Source organism: Arachis ipaensis, chromosome B1 (genome assembly GCF_059453495.1).
Source record: "Arachis ipaensis isolate K30076 ecotype BB chromosome B1, ASM5945349v1, whole genome shotgun sequence".
Lineage (NCBI taxonomy): Eukaryota > Viridiplantae > Streptophyta > Magnoliopsida > Fabales > Fabaceae > Arachis > Arachis ipaensis.
This window is the reverse complement of record NC_142436.1, coordinates 17027701-17054549: the sequence shown is the minus strand read 5'-3', so window position 1 is coordinate 17054549 and position 26849 is coordinate 17027701. Positions and strand designations below refer to the sequence as shown.

Here is a 26849-nt window from a genome sequence, read left to right as displayed (position 1 = left end):
ATTAGTTTTAGTTGGTAATCCTTTAAATAGTAACATATCTTGTCATAACTTAATATCTATATGATAAGCATGTTGTAAGAGTTGGAAAACCTTAAATTTTGTTGAGTAATGAATCAACTTGTCTGATATTATTTATCCTCTTGGTCACAACACATCTCTAGGAAACCTTATGAGATTCACAATTAACTAATTCATGGAATGTATCTAATGGACATGCCTTTAAAGGAGATCTGCAATTTATTTTTATGTCAATAGGTCAACATGTATCATACCTTTTTATTGTATACTAGCCACACGAATATCAACAAGGGCGGAGCTAGATAAAATATTAGAGGGGGCCAAAAATATTTATACAATAAAATGAGACAAAAATAAAATTTTAAAGAGGGCTAAATTAAAATTTACATGTAAAAAATATTAAAATTAGGGGGTCATTGCCCCCCTTTCCTACCACCTGGCTCTGCCCCTAAATATCAATAAATGATATTGACAACTAACCATTTAGTATAAATAAATTTTTGAATTTGTAATCAATTGAATTGGTGTTTATTGTTTTGTGCTATAAGTCAAAATAGACCGCATATATTGATTGTTGATTGTGAACAATATCTAGATCTCACATCAGTCCTTGTAAGTTATATACATTAGTGTAAGCACCTACTCTTGTATAGGTTGTTATTGTGTATTTTTTTTCTTAAGTTATAAATACCTCCTTGGTGACAACTGACAAATAATGTATCAATAAAAAATTGCAACCGTTGTCTATGCATGCCTGTTTCAGCTCTTCTCTCATAAGATTTCTACCATCCATGATTCTTAAAAAAATCTTTCAAATCCACAATTAAGAGATCCTATTATTGTTGATGTAAATTGGTAATCAATTATAGTAATACATGAGTTCCAATAAAATCAAGACTCATTATACTCTTCCTTGAATAACTATACCACCAAATAATAACACTCACTCTATTAGTTAAATCATTAAAAATATAAAATTTTAGTTTTGGATATTAGTCAACTAAACTTTACATATAGACAATATTTTTAACATTTTTAATATATAATTATGAATAGATTCTTTCTATGATGAGCCTCTTATTTGTGATTGGATAAGCTACTTTTTAACATATATAATCTATATTAAAGAATGGATTCCTCCTATGATGAGTCTCTTATTTGTGATTGGCTAAGCTACTTTTTAACATATATAATCTATATCAAAGAATAGATTTCTGCTATGATTATCCTCTTTTTTTTTTTAAGTAAAAGCTCAACACAATAAAGTGGAGTATATAAGAGTTAGGCAAACACCACAATCCTATTAAATAAATGATCACAACAAAACAGCAAAAGTCCCGAAGTCATCTTTGGTATAGCCATCAACAACAAAAGGGATCGACACCTGTCCACTCATTAATGCTAGTCATGGTCATGTTGATGATCTCTTCAACACCTTTGCTTTTATTCTTGAAAATCATCATGTTCCTTTCCAACCAAATGTTCCAAATAATCGCACAAAAGCTCTTTAGCCGCTGCTTTCGACCCTCCTTACTCCTCGGTTCCTCTGTCTAGCTTAGAAAATGCTCTTTTATCGAACCCGAATAAAACCATTGACGGCCAAACCTTGATATCCAAGCACTCCATACCTGCCAAACAAATGCACAGCCTAGAAACATGTGATGTACATATTCCAAATCGTTATTGCATAAAACACAAACAGTATCTTCTGGATTGACAATCCCAAACCAGCTTAGCCTCTCCTTTGTATTCACCATGCCTATCAAAACAAACCAAGCAAATAGCTGCACTTTTGGTGGAACCAAACCTTTCCAAATGGTCCTAGTGAAGCTATAGCTGGTTACCTCCTCTGAAAGCATTTTCTCCTGCAGCACCTGTACAAATGAGTTAGTTGAAAAAACACTTTGCCTATCGTATTTTCATACCACTCTATCCTCCCGGTTATTTACTAATTTCACAGGTCTCAAAGCCTCATGTAATTGACTCAGGAGTTCCAACTCCCATTGAAAAAGTTCACGCCTCCATTGGAAGTTCCAGATCCACTCTAACCCATCCCAAAACCCGCAGTCCCCAATAATAGATCCACATTGGTTTGATTATTTATTTTTCATATTCGCTTAACAGTTGTCATTTTATTAAATATATGATGTGTATTATATTTATATAATTTGTTCAGGTACTGCATCCACTACATTATACACCTAGATGCACGATATAGTTATTTAATTGCTCAGATAATTTCATAATGTTCTTGATACTCTATCATATTTATCAGGTTCATATATGACTTTTGGTTATTTGTGAATATCATTATTTGTTAAATACAAACCTTTAAATGTACAATGACAATAGATTTAAGAGGTGTGACTCCATGGTATTTTTATAAATATTAAGTTCAGTAGTTGTGCTTTATATATTATTATGATTATACAAAACTAAGATGGTGTCAAACATCAATCACTCTTCTTCTTTTAAAAAGTCCAATATTGGTGTGTGCTAAAGCATGTGGATAGCTTAGATGTCTAATATAAAGTACTTTCAACTTAATTTAGATTTCACTACCACCAGATAGAAGTAGGCTACTATTAAAAATTACTGCATTAATTCATCAATAAAATTTTTTCTATTAAACGTCTAATAGTTAGGTATATTCTGCCATCCTCTTAATATTAGCCCTTTAAATCCAGAACTAAATCATTCATCAAAGTAAAACAAACCAAACAACTACTCAAATCCAAAATATATAATCTTCAGTACGTTATCTTGTTATTTCTAGACATGATTCATAGTTCCTTTGATAAAAATAAAACAACTACCCAAATCCAAAACATATTAACACAATTGCATCAGGGTCAATTTTCAGTCTCACTAATTTGATTCTTCTACCTCTTTCCATTCTTTCGAGTGAACATGTTTGTTGAAAACTTTATTTCATCTTCATTATCAATGTTTATAAGCAGAGCTTGCTTTGTCCCGATAAAAGCTCTTTTTGCCGGGGTTTTGCACTTTAATCTTGTGACATTGTATTTCACATCATCCTGTTCATATAAATGAAAATTTTATTCAATTAAACAACGCAATCAGTCAACACAAATTTTTAATGATAGTTACTTAAGTCTAAACTCACCAAAGAAAGCATAGAATCAGTATCATTCTTGCGGTTGACCACAATTGCCGACATGTCGATTAAATCACTATACCCAGTCTCCTACAAAGAGGCATAAATCCTACTAAGAATTTATAGGCCACCCAATAACATAAATATTAAGTAGTTTCTTTGTACTAAATATAACCTAAAAACATACAGTTATAGTATTAGATGTGGCATTGTGCATTTCCTTGGAGTGATTCATCTCTACGATCTCCTCATCATCATAGATTTTCATGACCGTATGAACCTGGTCATATTGCTTGATGTTGGCAGCTTTGACATTAACCTTAAAAAGTAGCTTCCTATCCATCATGCCATCTAGGGTTTGGGGGTAACGTTCCGATTCATTAGCCTTAGCAGATCCCAGTTAAAACTCAATATCTTTTTTTATGTATATGGATAAACAATTGTCAAACTGAAAATTAAAACACAATGGACTTACTACTTCATCTTTGATCTGGTCAGCTTGCTTTCCACATAGTTGAACGATTTTTCTATCTCACATTAGCAAAGTTATACTTCCTGTTCTATCGTATGCCATTACCTCAACTTTATACCTGAAATACTTAGCAGGAATCAATACAATTTAAACAAACTTGCTCTGAAATATTTAGTATTTAAGAACACACCTAAGTGATGCACTTCCATGGGTGTGGCCACATTTACCGCACTCATATCTATTACCAATTGGGATTTCTACTTTCTTCGAATATATTTTACACGATTTATAAAATCAATCATCCTTGCCATAGTTAATTGAGACAATAGTACCAACAATCCATATAGGTCTTTCCTGATCATAGGAGTTGAGTTGATTTGAGTTATTGTTTATGAGATAATTGTACCAAAACATAAATATCTGATTCTGGTAATTGTTTAAATTATTTTTTCAATATAATATACTTGCCTGAGTTAACTCCAATGCTTCTTCTATTGTTTTGACCACCACATCACCCCTTTTTAAGCTCGTCGATATCAGAACTTAGAACATGTGAGAAAACTTGACTAATTCTAACCAAGCCAATGGTTTCTCAAGAAGCCGCCTGCACATTAGCATGATATTTAGGTTAGCCAGTGTTACCAAAATATTTTTTTAATTGTATAATCATACATGGTGAAAGTCACACCAACCTATTACGGAAGTCTTTATTATTTTTCAGGTCAGAATTAATAAATAGTCTTGATACATCAAAGTGACTCTACACTGATGTTTTCTTTAGAATAGATGTAAAAATATTGTGAGTCATATGTACTCAAAAGGTTCGAATCAGACCAAGTTAGGAACATGTAACTGCTCAAATTTCAAAACCTTACCGTTTCACCTTTTGGGTCTAAAAAACTGCGCAATTATTATCAGTGATTCAACCCTTTCTTCTTCGAGATGTAGGAGAATCTAGTCTACCATTTCTCCAAACAACACACACTCAATACTGTTGTTTCTGCAAAACACTTAGCAAGATCAGTTTGTATGGTAATGAGATAATAACTAAGCAAGACTGACATTTGATTACACATTTTTATGAACTTACTGAAGGTCTTCTATTAAAATAGTCAAACGCTTAGTCTCCTTTCCTTTGCTAGTTATCATTTCCATTGGATCTTCCTTTCCAATCACTTCACCTATAACATCTACACCACATCAAGAGATTAAAAGAAGTATAAGCGTCACACTAAACCCTTTTTTTGACTATTTTTTATTGAGAATTTTTCAGTCATTGAAGCCTAACCTATTAAGATGGAGTCGTCAAGCTTGTCAGTAGCCAGTAACTCCAAAATAGGCTGAAAACAAAATGCTTCAAGTGGATAGCTTGAATGAACTACCGGGACAACTCTGGTTCTATTTGAAAAGTTTATAATCCATCTATTAGTTGTTGTCTTGAATTTCTCCATTTTATCCACCACAATGAAGTTGCTCATGACGTACATGTTGAACTACACAATTTTTTCTCTCCAATTCTTGACTAGATGTTTGGGGATTGAAGTTTGGATCTTTCCACCCTAAATAGTGAGAAACATCATGGTTAGAAAGCTAAGTTTAAAATAGCCATAAACTAAATAAAAAAAATTAACTACAACAAACTTGCCTTAATATCTCGCAGAATCATCTCTATGCCATTGATCTCCTTTTTTTTTAAATTATTTGGGAGTTCCCATAAATAGATAGCATAAACCTTGAAGGTTCATCCAAGTTTCTTTGGATTAATATCTATTAACAGATCATAAACCTCAGACATCTTTATGCAGGTATGGAAAGCTAAATAATCAGTTGAGAGGACTCCACTAACTTTTGGAAGGTAACCTTCCTCCTCTCAACACTTTCTAGTGTATCAAAAAATGGTATGACATAGGTTTGGAGACCCTTATATAGAGAAGTTTGAAATTGAAATCTCAAGAGAGAATACTTTACCGCGCTACTTCATCATTATTTATTCACAAAATAGGTTGTAGTAATTTAGTGCCATGTGTCACTTGAAGAAATGTACCACTTGTCGAATGTATACTGCTACACGTGTCAAGCAACTAACCCACTACTCTTCTCCTATTCTATATTAATAGATATTAAACTTCAATGGCTTTGCTTTTCTATTTTAACCAAAGAATATTATCTAATACAAATTGTTGAGAAAAAGGAAAAACTTCATTGGGACGTTGCGCTGCATGTTTGGGACGCACCTCCTCAAGTTTTAGCATTTTCTCTTTCTAGTGATAGAGACAATGCATGGTTTTTAGTTAGTTTTCTTTGTTTCCTTCTCATGTAACCAAAAAAAAAAAATAGGGTTATACTATAGTATTGAAGAAGAAATTTTTCAGCAGGTGCTAAAAATAGGTGGCGCAGTAAAAGAGTTACGCGTGTGTAGGTTGCCTTGATAATAATTAATAGCCGACAACTCCTGCACGTGGCCAAAAAGTGATGGAGAAAAACTCTTAATTAGATGTTATTTAATTTCGTTAATGATGATGATTATGTTGTTGAAAGTCCAACAAATTTTGGTATAACAGTTTTTAGGGGTCTAACAAATATTGGATGTTGACACAAAAAAATGTATACCAAAATTTAAATTTTTCGCAGCTTCTTGTATCAGTCATTCATTTTAGATAGCCCCAAATTTTAGATAGCCCAAATTTTTAGTCATTTTTTTATTATTTTATAATATTTTTTTATTTATTTTTATATTTTTAAATTAAATATTAATTTTTAATTTTTTTTAACAAATTAGACATTTTTTTAAGTACAATAGGTCAATAGCAATCATCCTTATTTATTTAAAAAATAGAGAGTATAATACTCTTTTATTCTAGACAATAATAAGAGTATAATATTTAACCGTTTATTTTAAAAAGATATTTTATTTTTGAAAATTATCTTTAAAATTTGATTATATGTATTTATGTTGTTAGATCTTACCAGAAATATATATGTATTCATGTTGTTTGATCTGACCAGAAATATATTAAAAATTTAAATTTTATATACTTTTTAATAAATAAAAATTTAAGATTTTTACTATCATTCAATTAAATTTATCCATTTTTTTACATAATTATATATAATTGATTATAGTTGTAAATTTTTTTAATATTTACAAAACATAAAAATTAAATTTTTTCCTTGAACACTCTCAAAAAGTAATAAAATAATTTTTAATATTTTTAAAAAATAATTTTAAACATGTTTTTTTATACATATTTATTATTACTTGTAGAATAAAAAAAATATTAAATTTTACTATAATAATTTTTTGTAAGAATAAATTATTTGGATAAATTAAATTTTAAAATAACATATTTTCAAAGATAGTTTTCAAAAATAAATTAAATTTTTTTAAAACAAACGGTTGAATATTATACTCTTATTATTGTCTAGAACAAAAGAGTATTATTCTCTTTATTTTTGAAGTAAATAAAAGTGATTGCTATTGACCTATTGATTTATTGTACTTAAAAAAATTTATCTAATTTGTTAAAAAAAATAAAAATTAATATTTAAATTTTTTAAATTTGTTATAAAAAATAAGTCAAAAAAAATATTATAAAAGAATAAAAAAAGACTGAAAATGGGGATTATCTAAAATTTGGAAGCTATTTAAAATGACTAATACTAGAAGAAGCAACCAAAAATTTAAATTTTGTTATACATATTTTGTGTCAACATCCAATATTTGTTGGACTCTCAAAAACAGCTCAACAACATAATCAGTTAATCACCATCATTAACGACATTAAATGACATCAAATTAAGTGTTTTCCTCCATCACTCTGACCAAGCTGCAGGAGTTATCGACTATCATCAAGGCAACATACACATCGACTATCATCAAGGCAACATACACACGCGGAACTCTTTCACTGTGCCACCTATTTCAGCACCTGCTGAAAAATTCCTTGTTGAGCACCATAGTATTACCCAAAAATTATTGCCAAACATTGTTTACTAAACGTGTAATTATCGCCAATGTTTAAAAACAGAGTTTTGTATTGGTAAAAACAAAACAATTCAGTCGAAAAAAATCAGTGATTTTGTGAATCTTCCTTCTTGCGGACCTTGGATGAGTACGTTATTTATCCTGAATAGATTGTATGCAAATAAAGTGTTGCTTCTTGCAATGAACAATATTAAGTTACGAAGAAAGTTTATAATAACGATAGGAATAAAACAAAAGTTAAGGAGCGAATCAGAAGAAAATGCTTCAGAAGGACGAGAGAATAAAATACCGAGAGACTCAAATTTTATTTCATAGTAAACACTAGTACAATAAGTCCACCCACGAAATTACACACAGCACACACGAAAATACTACTATATAAGCATATACTACAAGAAACCATCATGTAAAATACTACTCAATTTATTTTATCTTAGATATGAGCTGGATCACTATTCTTCAAACTGTAAACACAATCACACATAAAATATGTGGATAAAGGGAGAATAATTATTCTCCATACTTTCAACATAATCAAGCACAAAATATTTGGATAAGGGGGAGATCATTTTTCTTCAAACTTTCAGCACAATCAAGAACAAAATGTCTCAGTAATATTTAAAGAAACACATGTTAGGAGCTAAGTGGGTGAAGCCAATTTAAGTTGACATCAACTTGAGGCACCTCTACCTTTAGATTCGGAATCATTGGCATGAAAGCTTCCCATGAAGCAGCAGTTTCTTCATCACATATGACTTTTAAATTCTCAAGATTGGCGACCGAAAACGGCAATTCGCAATTTGAACAACCTGTCATGTAAAGGTTTCTCAGACTACGCAGATTTCCAATGTCCTCTGGTAAATCTGGAAGGTTCATGCAGTTTGAGATGTCAAGAAGACGCAGAATCGACAGCCTTCCAATTGAATTCGGTAACCCTTGCAAATCAGTACAACAACTAAGCCTTAGAAGTTCCAGCTTTGATAACTTTCCAATGTCTTGGGGAAGTGCATTAAACTTGTGACAATTTGTAATACTGATATTCTTTAGTGGGGTAATATCACACAACTCATTAGGCAATTTAACCATATCTTTGCAGTAGTCAATGCTCAATTCGATTAGATTTGGAAATGCTTCCGATATTGGGATGTTGCCATTTTGGAAAACCTGAGTCATATTACACATGTAGAGGGATATTTTTCTTAGATTCTTCAATATGACAAGCGGAGGAGCAGAAATTCTCTCTAATCTGATTCTTCTCAGGTTTGATAAGGAACTGAGTTTCTCAAAATTGTTCAGTTCAGATGGATGGAAACCATAGTTTGTAACAATGATAACTTTTAGTTTGTTCATTTTTTCAATCGATTCTGGGAACGAGTACTGTTTTGTTCGGAGATCAACAATCAAAACCTCAGTTTCATCTGTCTTCACATTGGACAAGAGTGAAGGGTAAGCTTCATCTGCAAATGGAATTGAATCATGTCAGATGTGGAATACAGATGAAAACCAAATCACTACAATTCAAATTAATTAGCATTCTTGTGAGTTAAGTGTGTGTAAGCATAACTAACCAGTTGATATTGACAATGTGCGGACAGTGACTTGTACTGCCTTTTGTTTAACACACTGTCTCAGATAACTTGAAATGCGGGCCATCATCATGCCTTTCTGCTTCTTACCGAGCCACCGTTGGCTAGCATTTTCATTCACATCAATCATCAGTCTCTGTCTACGTTCAATTGGTTCTTGATTGCTTTGATAAATTGCAAGTTCTCTTACAAGATCATGTAGGACGAGGAAGTGGTTATTGTAATAGTAATTGTCTACACCACAAACACTTTTCCTGGCAAATGAGCAAAAGCATATTCTTTAGATACAAAAAATCCCTGACAAGATTAAAAACACTCATTCTATCAAATAGATTAATTATGTTTTCAACTCCTCTAATTGGATTAAATTAATAAAGATAAATGCAGAGTTACATAAAGGGAGAAGTTCAAATTTACTCCATGATAAATGGCCATTCCAAAATATAAGGAATCAAATGCTTCTCACATGTGCTACACAAACTACTAAATTTATTTGCTCCATAAAATCTAATTCATGTTATAAAATTAGGATCTAGGGAGATAAAAGATTTGTACCTTGCTACTAAGAGCTTAACCAAATTCATGGAGTCCAATATATTGATGATAGTCATTGCTTCTTGGCCATCATCGTCCAGTCCATACAATTCTTTCCATATATCAATGAGAGCAGTGACAGGGATTCTTTGATCTTCGGGGAATAACCCTAAGTCCATGAAACACTCCTTTATGAAGGGCTTATTCTGCAATACTTCTAAGATCTTTTGTAGACAGCTTACCAATTCAGCATTAGAATCAAGTATAGAATGACCTTGTGACAATTTCTCTACTATCTTGAGCCAAAACCCGTAAGGTTGACGACTGAGGGATCTAGCCATCACCATAATAGCAAGAGGTGAACCCTTGCAACCACTTACAACCTGCATTTCAATGCAAGTAAACATCCTCAAAATCCAATGGGGTATAACTTAGGCACCCAAGAAGCAAAAGATCTAGCTATTTTATTAGTTTCAGAGTTCCAAACATGGTTTCTTGTAACTTTTTAAGTTTTAGTTAGTTCAACATTAATTTGTTAGAAAAATAGGCTATGAGCACTCATTTCCCATTGTCAAAAAGTAAGAATAAGCACCTTTTGGACAATATCTTCATTTGGTATATCTGAGCAGCTTCTTTCCAATAAAGCATAGTGACGGAAAAGCGTCAATGCATCTTCTTGATTAAGTGGTTTTAGGATAAAGTGAGAGGCGAATCTAGGAAATGCAACCCTTGAAGTCACTAGAATCTTGTACTGTGACATTTGAATTTGAAATTTTTCAACAAGGGCTTCTGAGCCAGGCCAAACATCATCGAGGACCAACAACGTCGGTCTTGTCCCAATATGCCTCAATAAAACTACCATTTGGTTAACTGCATCATTGTCGTTTTTAAACTCAGGCACTTGATATCCACATTGTTCGAATAGTCTCTCTACAATGGTCTTCAACTTGGGATTTTTTGAGAAGGTGACAAACAATATATTTTCATTGAATTTATCTAAGGAAAGCCAAAGAGATCAGTGAGAAACGGACCACTTCATGTGTTGTATATTTCAGAATTTATATACAGAATTCACTTCAACAAGTGAAAATATCCAATAGAATAATTTAGATTAAAGACTTTTGACTGCATCTAAAGATAACAAAAGAAATTGCTTCCTTAATCTTAAAGCAGCAGTTGCAAAGAATAAGAAATCCCTATATAACAGTAATTATTCCTCTTGTCCATGTATTGACTTTTCAAATCATGAATATTGGAGGGGCATAAAAATATCAGCAAGCTGCTCTACACTTCAGGATTCAGGATTCAGGAATTGGAGGGACAGCAATTACTGACAAACTTCCACACAGACTTGAATACCATATGTTTGCAAATTCGCATTAAATTTTTCCACATCCCTCTCTGTTAGTTATGTTAAGTAACAATTTATGACAAACAAACTAGTGAATATATCAACCAGAGGGCTTGTGAAGATGTTATGAAAAATAGAATGAGCAATGAAACTATCATTGGTGATTTTCCAAGAAATAAAGACCAGTTAGTCAATTCATGAGTATCACATCATGATAGTTAGTATCTTATAATTCACAATTCAAATCTCACGATTCGGAACAATTTAACATTTAAACTATAAGTATCATGTAATGTATCTAAAATACATATGAATCTTATGATACAAGTACGTTTTGTTGCAATTTGTATCACTTACTCAACTTATATGCACCATATTTGATTATTTTATTGTTCAACTTCGTTGTTCTGAAATAAGAGTTTCATGACTACTTAATTACTTCACATGCACTCTGATGAAACTTCACAATTTATTAATGACTTATGGCTTTTGATGAGTTTTGCTTAAGTGCTCATTGTTTTTGTGCTGAAATATATAGTGTGTAGGTGTAATCCAACACTCTATTTTCTAAGAGTAATCTTCGGAAACTAATACTATAACAAGCTAATTTCAACTGATACTATAGCAGGTTGCCAAACGAGTCCAATATGAAGCCAATAAAGATAGATTTTGTTGATTTTGAATTTTAGAGGTTCTTTTTAATTGAGTTTCGAATATTTTTATTTTTAAAAAAAATTGTTACTTTTTATTATTATGTTAGTTATGGATACAATGTTTATTGTGCAATATTCGCTCCAAGATTTTCACTTTTCTAAATTTTGCATGCAAAAATAATTTCGTGCTAATTGTAACACTTACCTTTGACTTGTTCATCAAAACAGAGCATTGTAGCCAGAGTAGTCTTTCCAGAACCACCAAGTCCAGTCAATACAATTACCGAAACACCCTCCATGAGAACCTCCACCTTCAGCCTCCTCAAAGGCTCATCCAATCCAACAGTAAAACCCGGTTTCTCGGGAAAACCACAAGGACGACGCTTAATTGAACCGCCGCTAAGCCTCTTCTCGATCTTCTGTCTACTAAGAAGTTCAAGAACGTCCCTAACATTCGAAAGCATCTGCTTCGCATCACAATAACTGTTCCTCTCGCTCCGCACCGATCTTATCCTGTAGAAAGGGATATGAAAGAAGAAGCACTTACCAAACCAAAGGAAACAAGACGAGAAGCAATTGCAGCATGGCGATTCTGAATCTTGAGCTGCACCATTTTCATTGATCAGAGCTTTAATTTCATCTCTTGGTTGATCAAGGTCGTTGTTATATTGCTTGATTTCGTACACAAGAGACTTTGAACCCTTTAGGGTTGACTTTAGGATCCGCGCGGTGGTTCCTCCCATTTTTATTAGTAACGGAGCCCAGTGTTTTCCTTTTCTGGTTTTGATTTTTATTTTTTGGTGTACTTATTGGTAATAATCAAGAAATAAGGGGCGGGTTATGTGGGTAATTAGAAAAGATGAGGGTCTGCAATTGAAAGTTGAAACATTGGAAAGTAGAAGGAGGAAACTAGCGAAATATATAAAGTGCTACTGCTAGAACGTGTTCCCCGTTCCGAGTTGGCTTTTTTGCACTTTCTGCTTCAGTTCACTGCACCTTCACCTTCTTTTCTCAACTTCCGTTTAGAACGTTTTTTTTTTTTTTTCGTTCGATATATCCGTTTAGAAACGTAATAAATACAGTGAAAAACTCGCTACGCGTGAACGAAACTTAAAGACGATGATTTTAAACTGTGGGTCAATAGCAGTTGTTCTCTCTATTATTTTTCCCTGGGAAAATAATGTAATTTCATTGGATGTCTATAAAAAGAGTTATGATATGATACACTATAATATTTCGACTTTTTTAGATTTAAATTAAATAAATTTAATATTTACTGAAATATGTAATTTATAAAATATTTATTAATTTAAATACGTATACACATCTTGGGTACAGAAACACAAAAATCATAAAAAATATAATTTGGACAGCATTCAGATATTTGCATCTCTATCTATGTTTGTATAATTGTATATACATATTTAGGTGTCTCAATATTTGAGACACATGTACATATGTGAAAAAAAATTTTAATGTCTGATATCTGGGATACATGTATAACGATTTAATTATAAATTTATAATATTATAAATATGTTTATTTATATTAAATTAAATTAAGTTATTAATTTAAATTATAATTATCTAAATTTTAAATTAAATATTTGTAATTTAAAATTTTAAATAATTTGATTAAAATTGGATAAAATAAAAAAAAATAAACAAATACAACACTGCCCAAAAAGTTTTGCATATATCTTGTAGAATTTTAAAATTTTAAATTATTAATTTTTTAATTTAAAACTTTAAATCGTTAATTTTTTTCAAATTGAATATTTAATTAACTATACGAGTACGATAATACGGTACATAATATTATGGTTAAATCGTTATAATAATATATGTATTCCGAGTATACTTGTAATAAACTCATTCCATATAATATTTCCGACAAACACCAAAAAAATATAATATTTCAAATTATCGAAAAATATTTAATTTGGTCCTTAAATTTGTACGCGAATTTTAATTTAGTTCCTAAATTTTTAATTGCATCTATTTAGTTTTCAAATGTTGTGAATATGATTCATATTAGTTGTTGGGATAATTTTAAAATCATAAACTTTAACGGAACACTGATGTGGACAACTGAATACCACGTAGGACTCTATAAAATGACATCATTTTTATTTTGGCACTCAAATATCTCAAAAACAATATTACAAGTGGTGTTTATTGAAATTTTTTCTCCCAAAACAAGAGATCTAATGTCGTTTTTGGGCTATTTGAGCGGCAAAACCAAAACAGTGTCGTTTCACAAGTTCCAGTGTGGTATTTGGTTGTCTATATTAGTACTCCATTAACGTTTGTGCGTTAGAAATTATCCTAGGGACTAATGTGAGTCATATTTGCAAGGTTTGAAAACTAAATAGAGATAATTGAAACTTTATGGACTAAATTGAGATTCAGTTCTGCTACACGTCAAAGCCTTTTTGACAACATAGTCTAACCAAGTTAGCTCAAATCCAATAAAATCTATTGATACAATATGCACGTGAAATCATGCCATTCTTCCTCTTCGTGTTTCTTTTTCGTATTTTTTTGTACGTCTCCTTCTCCTTCTTCGGTGCTATTGTTGCTACATTTTGTTTTTGTATTTTCTTCTCTTTTTCTTTCTCATCTGATATTGCCTTCTTTGTTTGGATTTTTATTTTTTTTAGTTTTATTCCTCTTAAGAGTCTTAGGAGGGTAAAACAAAAAATTATAAAAAATTTAAAAATTAAAAAGAAGAAAAAGCCGTAAAAGATGTGAAAAAAGAAGAAGAAAAGTTTTGAATTATGCATAATTTATCAGAACAAAAACATCGAAATTGCTTAACAATAATATGTAAATTTATAAGTTTTGACACCAAATTTTTGCTTAAAAAATACAAAAATATCTTTTTTAATGCTACATTTTTTTCCTTCTTTGTATTCTTCTTTCTTTTTTCTTGTTTCTGTTACTCTTATTTCTTTTTTTAGGAGCATTGTTTCTTATATTAGACTTAAATGAATATGTATGTATTGTATTACAATCTTATTTAGTTGAATGAATGTAAGTTCCTCCTCTTCCTACTGATTTTGCAGCATTATTATGTATTTCTTCTCTTTCTTTATTTGATTTTTTTCTTGTTTTTATTCTTGTTAACAGAATAAAATAAAATAAAAATCATGAATAAGGTAAAATAAGAAGGAGAAGATGAACAAAAAAAGATGATGATGATAATGAAGAAGAAGGAGGATGAGTAGTTTTGAGTTATCATTAAGTAAATTGTGGTTGTTTTGAATTGAGTTTGTTTATGTGTCGTCGTTATTAAGTAATTTCGGTGAATTCTGGATTTAATTTCGATGCATTATGGATTTAAATAAGGTGCACTTTTAGTATTAACTTATTTTAAACTGAGTTTGTTTGTGTGTCACTATCATTAAAAAATTTTGGTGCATTCTGAATTTGAACTGTTATATATATAAGAAGATGATGACGATGATGACAATAACGATAACAATGATGATAATAATCATGATAGAAGAGAAGGAGGAGGAGGAAAAAGGAGGAGATCAGAGAAATTCAAATGAGAAAAGAAAGAGGAGAAAGAGGAGGAGGAGGAGGAGGAGGAAATAGAGGTTGTGATGTGGTGTGGTGACGGTGATGACAACGATAACGAAAAAGAAAGATGAGGAAAAAAAAGAAGAGAAGAAGAAGAAGTAGCAGCATCACTGAGAAGGAGGAGGAATGCAAAGGGGAAGGAGAAGGAACGCGAAGGAGAAGGAAAAAAAGCGCGTGATGTGAAAAACGGTTATAACAACTTGGTAGGGGTGAGTATGGGTCGGGTTGGTTCGGGTTTAGGGTGCAATTAGAACCGAACCAGTTGAATTGTAATTTGTTCTATTTGACTCGTATTTACCTTTTTTGTGTATGTACCCGAATCAAACCAAACCGATTAAGAATGAATTGGTTCGATTCGGGTAATTGGGTACCCGATGAAACAGAAATTTATAAAAATAAATAAAAAATGAAATTTTTATTATAAAAATTCTATAAGTATAATAAACATGTAAAATCAATAAAAATAATCAAAGTATATTAAACACCAAATATACCAAAATCTAAACACATTAAATACAGTAGGAGTAGCTGCACTTGGCAAAGAAGTGCTTCCAACAACAATATCACTTACAGAGTTAGTTTTTCCCATTTTTGAATCTACAAAACACATAACACAAGTGCAAAACCATCAATTACAAAACCATCACAAGAACCTATAACAGTAACAATTGAAAAAAAATTATCAACAAGAACTAATAATTTATAATTTCAACAAAAAATTAAATAGACCAAAAAAAATTGAAAAAAAAAATTATCACTTCAACAGATAACATAAACAAAAATTGAACAAATAATATAAACAAAGTAAAAAATTGAACAAACACATAACAGAAGTACAGAACCATCAATTACAGAACCATCACAAAAACGCATAACAGTAACAATTGAAAAAAATTATCAACAAGGACTAAGAATTTATAATTTCAACAAAAAATTAAACAGACAAAAAATTGAACAAAACAATTATCACTTAAACAGATAACATAAACAAAAATTGAATAGAAAATAAAACAATTAACATTTTAACAGATAACATAAACAAAACATTAGAGACTTACTTGACCGGAGAAGACGATGCTGGAGGAAGCTGGCTGCTGGAGAGGGAACCGCTGACAGAAGACGAAACTGGCTACTGGAGAGGATGACGCTGATGGAAGACGAAGCTGGCTACTGGAGAGGATGACTCTGACGGAAGACATTGACAGAGATGTCGACGGAGACGCCTATGATAGAGAGGAAGCTGGTTGCTGCGTCGCTGCTGCTACCAGAGAAGACGATGCTGACGGAGATGTCGACGGAGAAGACAATGTTGACGGTCCCGCGGACGATAATGCTGACGGTCCCGCGGAAGACTATGTTGACGGAGATGCGGACAGAGACGCCGATAACGGAGAGAAAGCTGGTTAATTACGTGAATAACAGTGAGGTGGTGAGATTTGAAGAAGCTCTGCTACGGTTTACTCCATGGGGTGAGGGCACCATTACTAGTAGTAAGGTAGTAGGGTGAGAAACTCAAAATCATTAAACGGTATATATATATATAATTTTTATTTTTATTTAATTAATATATAGTTAGGTCCGACGGATAATCGGGTATTCGTTATCCATGCTCATTTCTGCAACTTGGATTTAGTTAAATATTTTGCTTAGTTACAAAATTTTATTCATTGAGACTCGCATGCAAATTCAAAGATCAAATTGAGTATTAACTCCTCATTTAAAAAAAAAAATAAATTATAGACAATTTGTTATTTCTTTGTAACAAATATATAGATTTTGTTGAGTTATACGGTCGATCATATATTTATTAGTAAAATTTGAAAAAATTATATTGACGTCCATGGATATCGTCAAATTGTCCCTAAAATGTAAAAAAGAATAATAATAATAATGTTAGGTCATTAATGTTTTCGGTCACTAATTTTTTTAAATTATTTTATTTATTTTAAATTTTAAATTTTAAATTTTTTATTTTAAATATTAAATTATAAATTTAATTACTCAAGTTAGTTATTAACTAACTAAAATATTAGTTTCCTGTATTTATTTTTTAATTATTTTTTAGATAGTCCAATTGGAGACAAGAATTTTTTTCAAACGTGCTATAATGATCATAATAGAATAAACTATAATAAAATAATTACATGTATAAATAATTAACAAATAAAATTTTATAACAATTATTAATATATAAACAAACAAATTCAATATAAATATAAAATGTCAATAATATTACAAAAAATAGAATAATTATTTAAATTAGTCTTTAGTATTTATAAAATTGGACTCTTTGATATTGTGGTTATTCGCCATGTCTAAAAGGTTGTATTTGTTTTTGAAAATAGAACAATATAGGACATTGAGAACAAGACATAAAGGACAACGATAGAAAATTCAGTGTTATTGTATTCTATTTGATGATAAAATAGAATAAATTATGGAAATCTAATTTATTCTCATTTTTTTCGTTTAAAAAATTTAAGAAAAATATAATAATAAAAATATAATTATAAAAAATTAACAAGAATAATAAAAGAAAAAATAAAAAATAAATTATGTCTCTTGTTAGTATCTTTGTGTTCTTCCTGTTATGATGGACACAAAATATACTAATTCAGTGTCTCTGGATATAATGTCTCTCTGTCCATGTCTCATCTGTCAAACACGATTTGTGTTTCAGTGTCCTGTCTCTGTAAACAAACACAACCTAAAAGACATGAATACGATAATACACGTTCATCGTTTGTTTGTTGAGACATAATTTTTTTAAGACACAGCTATACACACAGTTATCCACAAAAAACATATATTTTGAATCTCTCGAAAATGTTGAGATACAAATTTTTAGTTTGAAACATAGATTGAATTAATAATTTTGAAAATTTTGAACAATTTTATCTTTTTTTTATCCTTTTTTTTTCTTTTCTGTTCTTCTTTCTTCTTTTATCCTTTATCTTTTTCGTCATATCACATATCTGATCTTCATCTTCTTCTTTTTCTTCGTGTCAATGTCTCCCTCGTCTCACCTCCAAATTTGTATCCGCCCTCCCGTCTTCTTCTTTTATGTGCTCCCACCATTATCAGGTTTTTTAGATCGCACCGCTTCCAAGATCTTCGTCTTCTCCAGCTATGGCAATAATGGATATGAATGATGGAAAAAAGCCACACAAAATGATAGCTTTAAATGATAATGGATGAAGCAAGGGCATTGTTCGAATATTAGTTTAAATATTTTTTTCAAAAATTTTAACTTCTTATTTAAGAAAAAACTCATGTTTGAAACAAAATCTGAGTTTGTTTTTTAAAGGGAAGCATAACTTGGGTATTTGGGTTGCAACACCACTTTTTCTTAAGAATTTGTATTTCATAATAATGGTAACACAAGGAAGTCTAATTGGACATCAGCACTCTTCTCTTCATCGCCTCTCTCTCACCTTCTTTTTTATTTTTTATTCTCTGTTTCAATTTTTTTAAAAAAATTATTAAATTGATTACGAATTAAAAATGTTGATGACAGTAATTTAGATTATAAAAAAATCAATGATGGTGGTGAAAAACAATGATGGTAGTAGTGGTAGTGATGTAGCAGGACAAAAATGATATTTGATTTAGATAAGTGTATTTTGTACATCATCATCAAACATAGTAAAAAAATAGTGTATCTTATGTCTATGTATCTCTATGTGTTTGTGTTTCTGTTTTTATATTTAAAAGATACTAACCAAATACTGTCCTTAGTCTCTAAGTTTTAAAATACACAAAATAATTCTTAACATTTAGGATTATGTTACGTATACACTAAAATCAGTCACCAACATCAGCCACCAGTATAAAATACATGCTAGAATACAAATATACGTTGAAAATAATTAAATTATACATGTATTTATACATAAATACATTAGTAACTGATTTTAGTGACTAATTTTGGTGTACGAATAAAATTTTTGCAATATTTACCTCTATTAGCCAATACAATCCCTTTCCAATTTGCGCCATTAGTCACTAACATTGAATGCTGATATGAAACATTAACTGACGTGACAGTTAACAGTCCACGTATTGAGCTAAACAATTTAGTCCCCATGCTTATTTACAAATTGATATCGTTTGAGGTAGTCCAAAACAGTGCGTTTGAGAGGCATGTTATGTAAAACTCTTCACGGCCCTCTATATCTCACAAAATGACCCCAAATTCACCCTATCTTCTTAATTTTACAAAAAAAAAAAAAAAAAAAAAAAAAACCCAACCTCCTTCCAACATATATAACTCCCACCTCACCCTCGTCACCAACAGTCATCCATTTAATAATTTCCATTAGCATCTCCATCACACTTTCGTCTATCGCCATCACGCTGTAACCCCCACCATTAGCACAATTCGCGCCCACAATATTTCACAGAGAGGGATTGTATTGAATGTGGATGAACCCAACCTTTAATTTTTGGAGAATAGAAAGCAAAAGCTAAAGTGGTGAAAACTAAATTCAACAACACAACACTTTGCAATTCGCGTAGTCATAAACAGAGGTGAACCAAAGAGAAAACATAGAAAGTGAAGCCACAAAATATATGAACCTAGACTTGTTAATACATATCACTTAACTCACAAAGTATTCATTTCATCAAAAGTGAGGCAAACCAAGAACAGTGAACTAGAGTGGGAGTTAGGAGTATATACCGGAACCGAAGGCATAGGGACAGCAAACCTGAGGCATAGAGGCGAGCAAATGATGTGGTACCAGCAAACCAAACCCACAATTACGACTAGAGACACCAAACCACAAGTGAGCAACGCTACGAACACGACAATAATGATGGAGACGTTGCCACTAATGATGGCACTACTAATGACAAGGCAGCAAGCAGCCTTGCTATGGGGATAGAGGTGTAGCAACACTTTGGGGAAGAGGGTGGTGCGTAGAATTTCATCGTTATTAATATCAAGGTTCTGAAAATTGGACCGGACCGGCCGGTTCGACCGGTTTAACCACGAACCGGCGACGCAAGCGGTCTGGTCCTCCTCTAGAAACCGCCTGGAAAAGAATCGCTGGAAAACCAGTGAACCGGCCGAAAACCGACCGGTTGGGCCAGACCGGTGACTGGCCGGTTCCTCTGACGCCGTTTTTTTAATTGTTTTTTAAAAAAATTAAAAAAAATGAAAACCTACCCTACCCGTTCGTGAAGCACCCCCACCTCCATTCATTCATCTCAGTCTCACAGTGAACCAACCCTAGCCCTCTGAAGTTCCTCTCCATCGTCGCCCAGTAGCCCTCCATCGTCGCCGTGGTCTCAGGTCGTCAGCGCCACCGCCGTCGCCTGGTCCTCAGCACCAGTAGCCCTCCATCGTCGCCTGGTTCCCAGCCCAGTAGCCCTCCATCGTCTTCATCTTCTCAACACCAGTAGCCCTCTCATCGTCTTCATCGTCGCCTGGTCCTCAACACCAGTAGCCCTCCATCGAACCCAGGTGAGTGACGCGTCGTCTTCATCTTCTCTGAACTTCCTATGCTCGTCTTCTTCATTCTTTGCCTCTTCGGTCTTCTTCGATCTTCAATTTCTATTTATTGTTTAGTATAAGAAAAAAACAATCTTAAAATTAAATTAATTCCTCAGTTGATACAGAAACATGAAGACGTTCTTAGTTTGCACTTTTTGTTCAATTTATTGCTGTTTTCAGGGATTTCAGGTTGAATTTCTGAGGTTGGTGGAAATGGAAGCTCTGACATTTTTGTCAAGCTGAATATGCAACCTTCTGCACCAAATTGTGGGAGACATCAATGGGCAAGTGGGGCTGCACCAAATTATGGCTTTCAGTTAAAGGGGCTATGCCATTGGATGAAGGGTTGGCAATTAGATTCAATACATCTAATGTGATCAAGTGGAAGGAAGCCAAATTGCAAAACAGAACTAGGGGTTGCAAAATACAAAAATAAATTGAAGGTAGCTAGTATACATTTAGTTTGATCAATGCTGATTTACTGATTTACTGATTACTGATTTACTGATTTGAGGTTAGTGGAAAGTTGAATCTGTGTTACTCTTTCAGGGATTTGAGGTTGAATTTGTGATTTGTGATTTTTTGGGTCTTTTGTAATGCTACTTATTTGAGTTTGGAATTTGTGATTACTGATTAGTGAAAACTTCAGAGTTATTGCTACTTAAAAACAATTGTTCTATTTATACACCCTTCCTCTATCAATAATTGACCACAAAATTATAAGGTTCTATTTCTATTGTTCTATTTCTGGATGGTTAATTGTGTTGTCTTGATTAGAATATGCACTACTAAACATTTCTTTTATATATACACTCTACTCTTACTCTGTTATTTCAATAAAAATTTCTGAATGTAGTATTCATAAATTGCTTCTGTATAATAGTCACTTTACATGCTGATTTACACCTTCGCTTCATGATGCAACTTCTTCACCTGCATCTTACTTCATTATGATATTAGAATTTCAGACCACTAATGTTCAACGATGTTATGTAGGAAAACACAACTTCGGACATTTCATTCAACATGTGAGTGATACAATTACTGTTTGCTAGACAACAGGAGCAATTAAAGTCTATGCAAAGAACTCTTGAAGACGAAGAGAATGGAGTCGTCAGTGGAGCCTCAGGCAGAGAAAAACAGCTTGCTAAGGAACATAGTAACAATGATGTTAAGACAGGAATGGCTACTACTGTGCAGAAGCATGATGACGGAGATCAAATTCAAGCTTTAAGCAATGAAGCAAGTGTCATTGAGAAACATGACCCTGATAAAAAATGTGAAGAACACCGAAATACGCAAGAGGTGGATCAAGTTCAAACTTCAGCCAATGAAGCAAGTGTCACTGAGAAGCATCCTTCTGATATTACAAGTGAAGAATGCCGAAATGCACATGAAACAGATCAAGTTCAAACTTCAACCAACGAAGATAGTGTCACTGAGAAGCATCACTCTGATATTAGAAGTGAAGAATCCCATAAGACACATGACTTTAGCTGCTGTTGTTAACTTGTTATGCACTTATACTGCTGTTTTGTTATGGAATTATGGCACTGAGTGTTTTGAATTTTGAATGTGATTTGTGATTTGTGATTATATTAGTGATTTTGTTATGCTGCTATTTTGAATTAATTTAGGGGTGATTAATTGTCATGCTATTGTTTTGAATTAATTTAGGAGTGATTAATGATTATTTCTAGTTGTATTGTTGCTGTTTGCACCATTGCTCTTTTCACTATTTAACTTTGTATTTTGATAAGATCATATGGATTTGGTTGGCATTTCATATAATGTTTTAAATTTGGAAGATATTTAAGATTTATATTAGACTATAATTATGTTTTATGATGTTTATATATAATTTATTTATTATTTTATTCTGAAACGATTTTTTCGGTTGAACCGATTAGACAAATAAACCAGTGAACCAGTAGCTAGAGCGGTTTGATGACCGGTCCGATTTTCCGAACCTTGATTAATATTGTGACTAAATTACTTGGAGATTTGGTGATTTTGTCCATGATTAATGAAGGATTAGTTGAGAAGAAAATTTGAAAATCAATCGCTAATGATACGAGGAATGTAGCGTTTAATATCATCTCATTAGTGACGGAACTTCAATAAAATTCTTTAATTTTTTTGTCACTAAAATTTTCACCTATTGGTGCGAGGATATAGTGAAGGAGAAAAAACTTTAATTTGTCCGTCACTAAAATTTGAAAAAATTTCTCACCCTAATTTTTCTGTTACTAATCTCATTATATCCATTTTTAATTATAGAAAAAAAAAATCGTCACAAAAATTAATCGGAAATGCAAAAGATTTTAGTAATGTTAGCTAAAAGACTTGAAAAAAAAAAATCTAAAACTTTTAAGTTAACAAAGAATCCATCTAAATTACTGTTTAGACTTAAGAATATTTGAAAAAAGAATATTTTAAAAAAAAATAGCGCTAACCACTGCCTCTATCTTGTAGTATTCTAAGTCTAGGGTTGAATTCAACAGACAGCTCATAAGGAGGAAAATAGCATGCACACAGAGTCTAGTCTTCTGCCAAGTTGGATTAGGTCTAAATGGCTTCTTTGAATTCCATAGCATGCATGGTTGTAGGTTCACTCACCCAGTGTCTTTTGAAGTTTATCAAAGATCAATGAAGGTTATTACGTCGTCAATGAACGCTATGATCTCCAATCGCAAGTCATCGGTATTGCCCATCTAATTTGTGGCCTAACTTTAAATGACACATTTGTTAATTATATTCAACCTATAACTTAAACAAATTTATTCATGGCCAAAAAGGAAATTATAACTAATTTATTTATTCATAAGTTTAAATAAGTCGTTCGCTTTACAACTCATATAAATAGCTTTATAAAAAATCTTTTTTTAAAGAAAAAAATTAAAGTAAAATTTCTTTAGTTTACATTTAAATGTAAAATTATCTTCTATAAAACAAACAAAATAAATATTTGAACATAGTAATATTAACATTTTTATTTTATTTTTAATACTTTTTTACTTATAGAAATCATAACTTCTCAAAAAGAATATCCTTTCCTATGTAATAATTTTACCAAAAACAAATTCTATACATATAAAAAAAATAAAATAATAACATCCAAACAAATTCTAATCTTTCCTTTTATGATTCTTTACGTGAAAAATAATTATAAATATATAAGTCTCGTTTTTTTCACCTGTCGTCGTGCACAAGAAAAAAATATTAAAAAATTATTAAAATTTATTATTTTTTAATTATTAACTCAATTTTTTTAATTTAATAATTTAACTATATATTTATTTTAATTTTTTTAAATATTAATAATTAATTAATTACTAAAAACAATAAATTTTAATAATTCTCAAATACTTTTCGAAAATATTACCCTGTTAATTAAGTTACCGCATTTAATAAGTTTCAAAGCTTTAAAAATTATATAAACCTTTATGGACAAAAGTAAAGGTTCCCTGCACTGTACTCGTTCTGGACAAACATAGTTGTTTTATTATATTGATTAAACGAGTGTATTATCTATTATGTTACTGGCACATAAAACCTAACGAATATATCATAAAAAAAATAATATATTAAAGATGGTAAATATCTAAAAAATGATCCCACAAAAAATATGTAATAAAGAGAGAAAGAAAAACTTAATAAATAAAAAAAAGTTTTACCATTACTTAAAAATATTACTGATGATTTAAAAATCAGAATACTTTTGCATATTGGCATTCTAACTTAATTTTAATAGAAAAAATTTAGGAAGTTAGTGTTTTTATTAAAATCTAATTAGTATTTAACTAAAAAAAATCAATAATTTTTTGTCATTAAATATAATATTATACTATTAAAAATATTAATAATAACTATTTAATAACTACAAATCACAAAATTTATTGACTTTCTAACATTCATCATTTTAATATAGCTAGCTAGATCTCTAAAACTCCTTAATTAGCTCGTAACTTCTGCAACAAGTTCGAACAGTAATAATGGTATCGAACCGCCACTAATTGTTCATTCAAATTTCAACAATTAACAATAATCTATGTCATCATTTAAATATATATTTTTTTAATTATATTATGTGTATATTAAAATCAGTTGTTAATATATATAAAATATATATTAAAATAAATTAAATTATATATATTTATATAAAAATATATTAATAATTAATTTTTATAATTATTTTAATATATAAATAATATTGTATTTAATTGACTTAATTATTGAAATGTTGTTGCAGATACACTGTATTTTCCATCTTATTTCTATCAAAAAGGTTTGTTTCCATTTTCTCATCATATTCAAATCTATAAAGTATATTCTATTATGAGTAACCTTACCCATTGTATTTAATAAGTCCCCCGAGTTGGTATTGCCGTCGTTACGTGTACGTAATTGCTAAGTATATATACATTTATCTTTTTACCTGGTAGTTATCTCCAAGGATAGCTTTACACACCAGAGCAGAAAGCTCAGGGGTATATGAGACTACTTATATATATCCGCTTGTAATTTTAATAAAAATATTACTATATAGTATATACAAACTCAAATAATTAAGAGAATAAATAAAAATTGAAAAAGATTTGGTGATTAACCATTTTTTAGTGCTCGTTTGAATTGTTTTTGTAAAATTTCATGATAAAAACTCAAAAAGTAAATATAATATTCAAATGTTATTATATTTGAATGTACAATAAAAAATATATATTTATTTATATACTAATAATACAATCTAAATCATCATAACAATAAAATCAATGTAATATCAAATTAAATAAATATAAAATTAATACACTATATACTTAATATTATATAATATTTTAAATATATTTTAATAGGTCTTTCTAAAAAAGAAATTACTTTTATTTCATTAAAAGAGAGTACATTTATATAACTATATAAAAATATGTATAAATACGTCCAAGAAATTTATATAACTTTTATATGATATGATTTAATAGTATTATTTGATCTTTTTTTACAAACCCATTGAGGAGGATAATAATGCTTTGTTGTTATTTGTATATATAAAAGTATTTGTATAAAAAAATTTTAATTATTTTTATTAAGAAAAACAAAAATTTTCATTTTATTTTAAGTGAATAATATGTTAATTTTTTTTAAAATAAATAATATTCAAAAAATGATTGGCTGATAAAAGAATATTTCTTGTATTTTCTATTTAAATTTATAATTACTTTTTCTAATAAAAGAAAATATTCTTAAAAAATTATGCTAAGTAATTTGTTCAAAACCCAATTCAGACTCCCTAGTTGTTAACATATACCTTTGTGAAGCAGGCCTATTAGCTTGTGTAATGTTGTTTATAAAATTATCATTAAAGTATTGACTAACCGACTTCGGCCTTTTCTTCCAGAGATTGTTAGTCATTTACAAGGAGGTTTTATTTCGAGTCGTGGTGCTCCTGGTAATAATTCTGAATTTCATGAAGCACACAAAATTCAAGAAATGTACTCTTGCTTTTAAAATTGATCTTGAAAAAGCTTATGATAGGGCGGATTGGAGGTTTTTGGAGAGTACTCTCATTGCTTTTGGTTTTCCTATCATCACTGTTAATTTAATTATAAATTGTGTCCGTGCATCATCTCTTTCTATTATGTGGAATGGAAAAAGATTGGATAGTTTTGCGCCTAGAATGGGGCTTAGACAGGGCGATCCAATGTCTCCTTACTTATTTGTACTTTGTATGGACAGACTTGTTTGCTATATATCTCATAAGGTGGTCGAGGGTGTGTGGAAACCAGTTTCTGTCACTAGGGGTGGCCCAAAATTTTTTCATTTGATGTTTGCAAATGATCTCTTACTCTTCTGTCACGCTACAAAGAGTCAGGTCCAAATGGTCATGCATTCTCTTAACATTTTTTGCAAGGCATCTGGCATGAAAGTGAATTTTGAAAAGTCTAAAGCTTTTTGTTCTAAAGATGTTACTGCTCGTAGAAGAGATATTTTTACTAGTGTTTCTTCAATACGTTTTGCTTTGGACTTAGGAAGATATCTTGGAGTTAACCTTAA

General features: G+C 30.8%; 1 protein-coding gene across 1 annotated transcript; it reads right to left on the bottom strand.

Moving 5' to 3' along the window:
• Nucleotides 1-7879: 7879 nt before the first annotated feature.
• On the bottom strand, nt 7880-12901 carry LOC148575835 (putative disease resistance protein At5g66900). Its single transcript, XM_016329266.3, has 5 exons — nt 11923-12901; nt 10306-10709; nt 9735-10096; nt 9162-9433; nt 7880-9050 (listed from the first exon to the last, which is right to left on the bottom strand). Exons 1-5 carry the CDS (start codon nt 12458-12460, stop codon nt 8227-8229), a joined length of 2400 nt encoding a protein of 799 aa, XP_016184752.1. The 5' UTR covers nt 12461-12901; the 3' UTR covers nt 7880-8226.
• Between the last annotated feature and the right edge of the window lie 13948 nt (nt 12902-26849).

What these genes read in the sequence shown, in the direction of transcription:
- LOC148575835 (XM_016329266.3), bottom strand. Translation starts at nt 12,460, where the DNA reads ATGGGAGGAACCACCGCGCGGATCCTAAAGTCAACCCTAAAGGGTTCA. An exon ending in ATGAAGATATTGTCCAAAAG is followed by an intron (nt 10,097 to 10,305) that starts GTGCTTATTCTT and finishes ATTGAAATGCAG; the next exon opens with GTTGTAAGTGGTTGCAAGGG. An exon ending in CACATTGTCAATATCAACTG is followed by an intron (nt 9,051 to 9,161) that starts GTTAGTTATGCT and finishes TTCCATTTGCAG; the next exon opens with ATGAAGCTTACCCTTCACTC.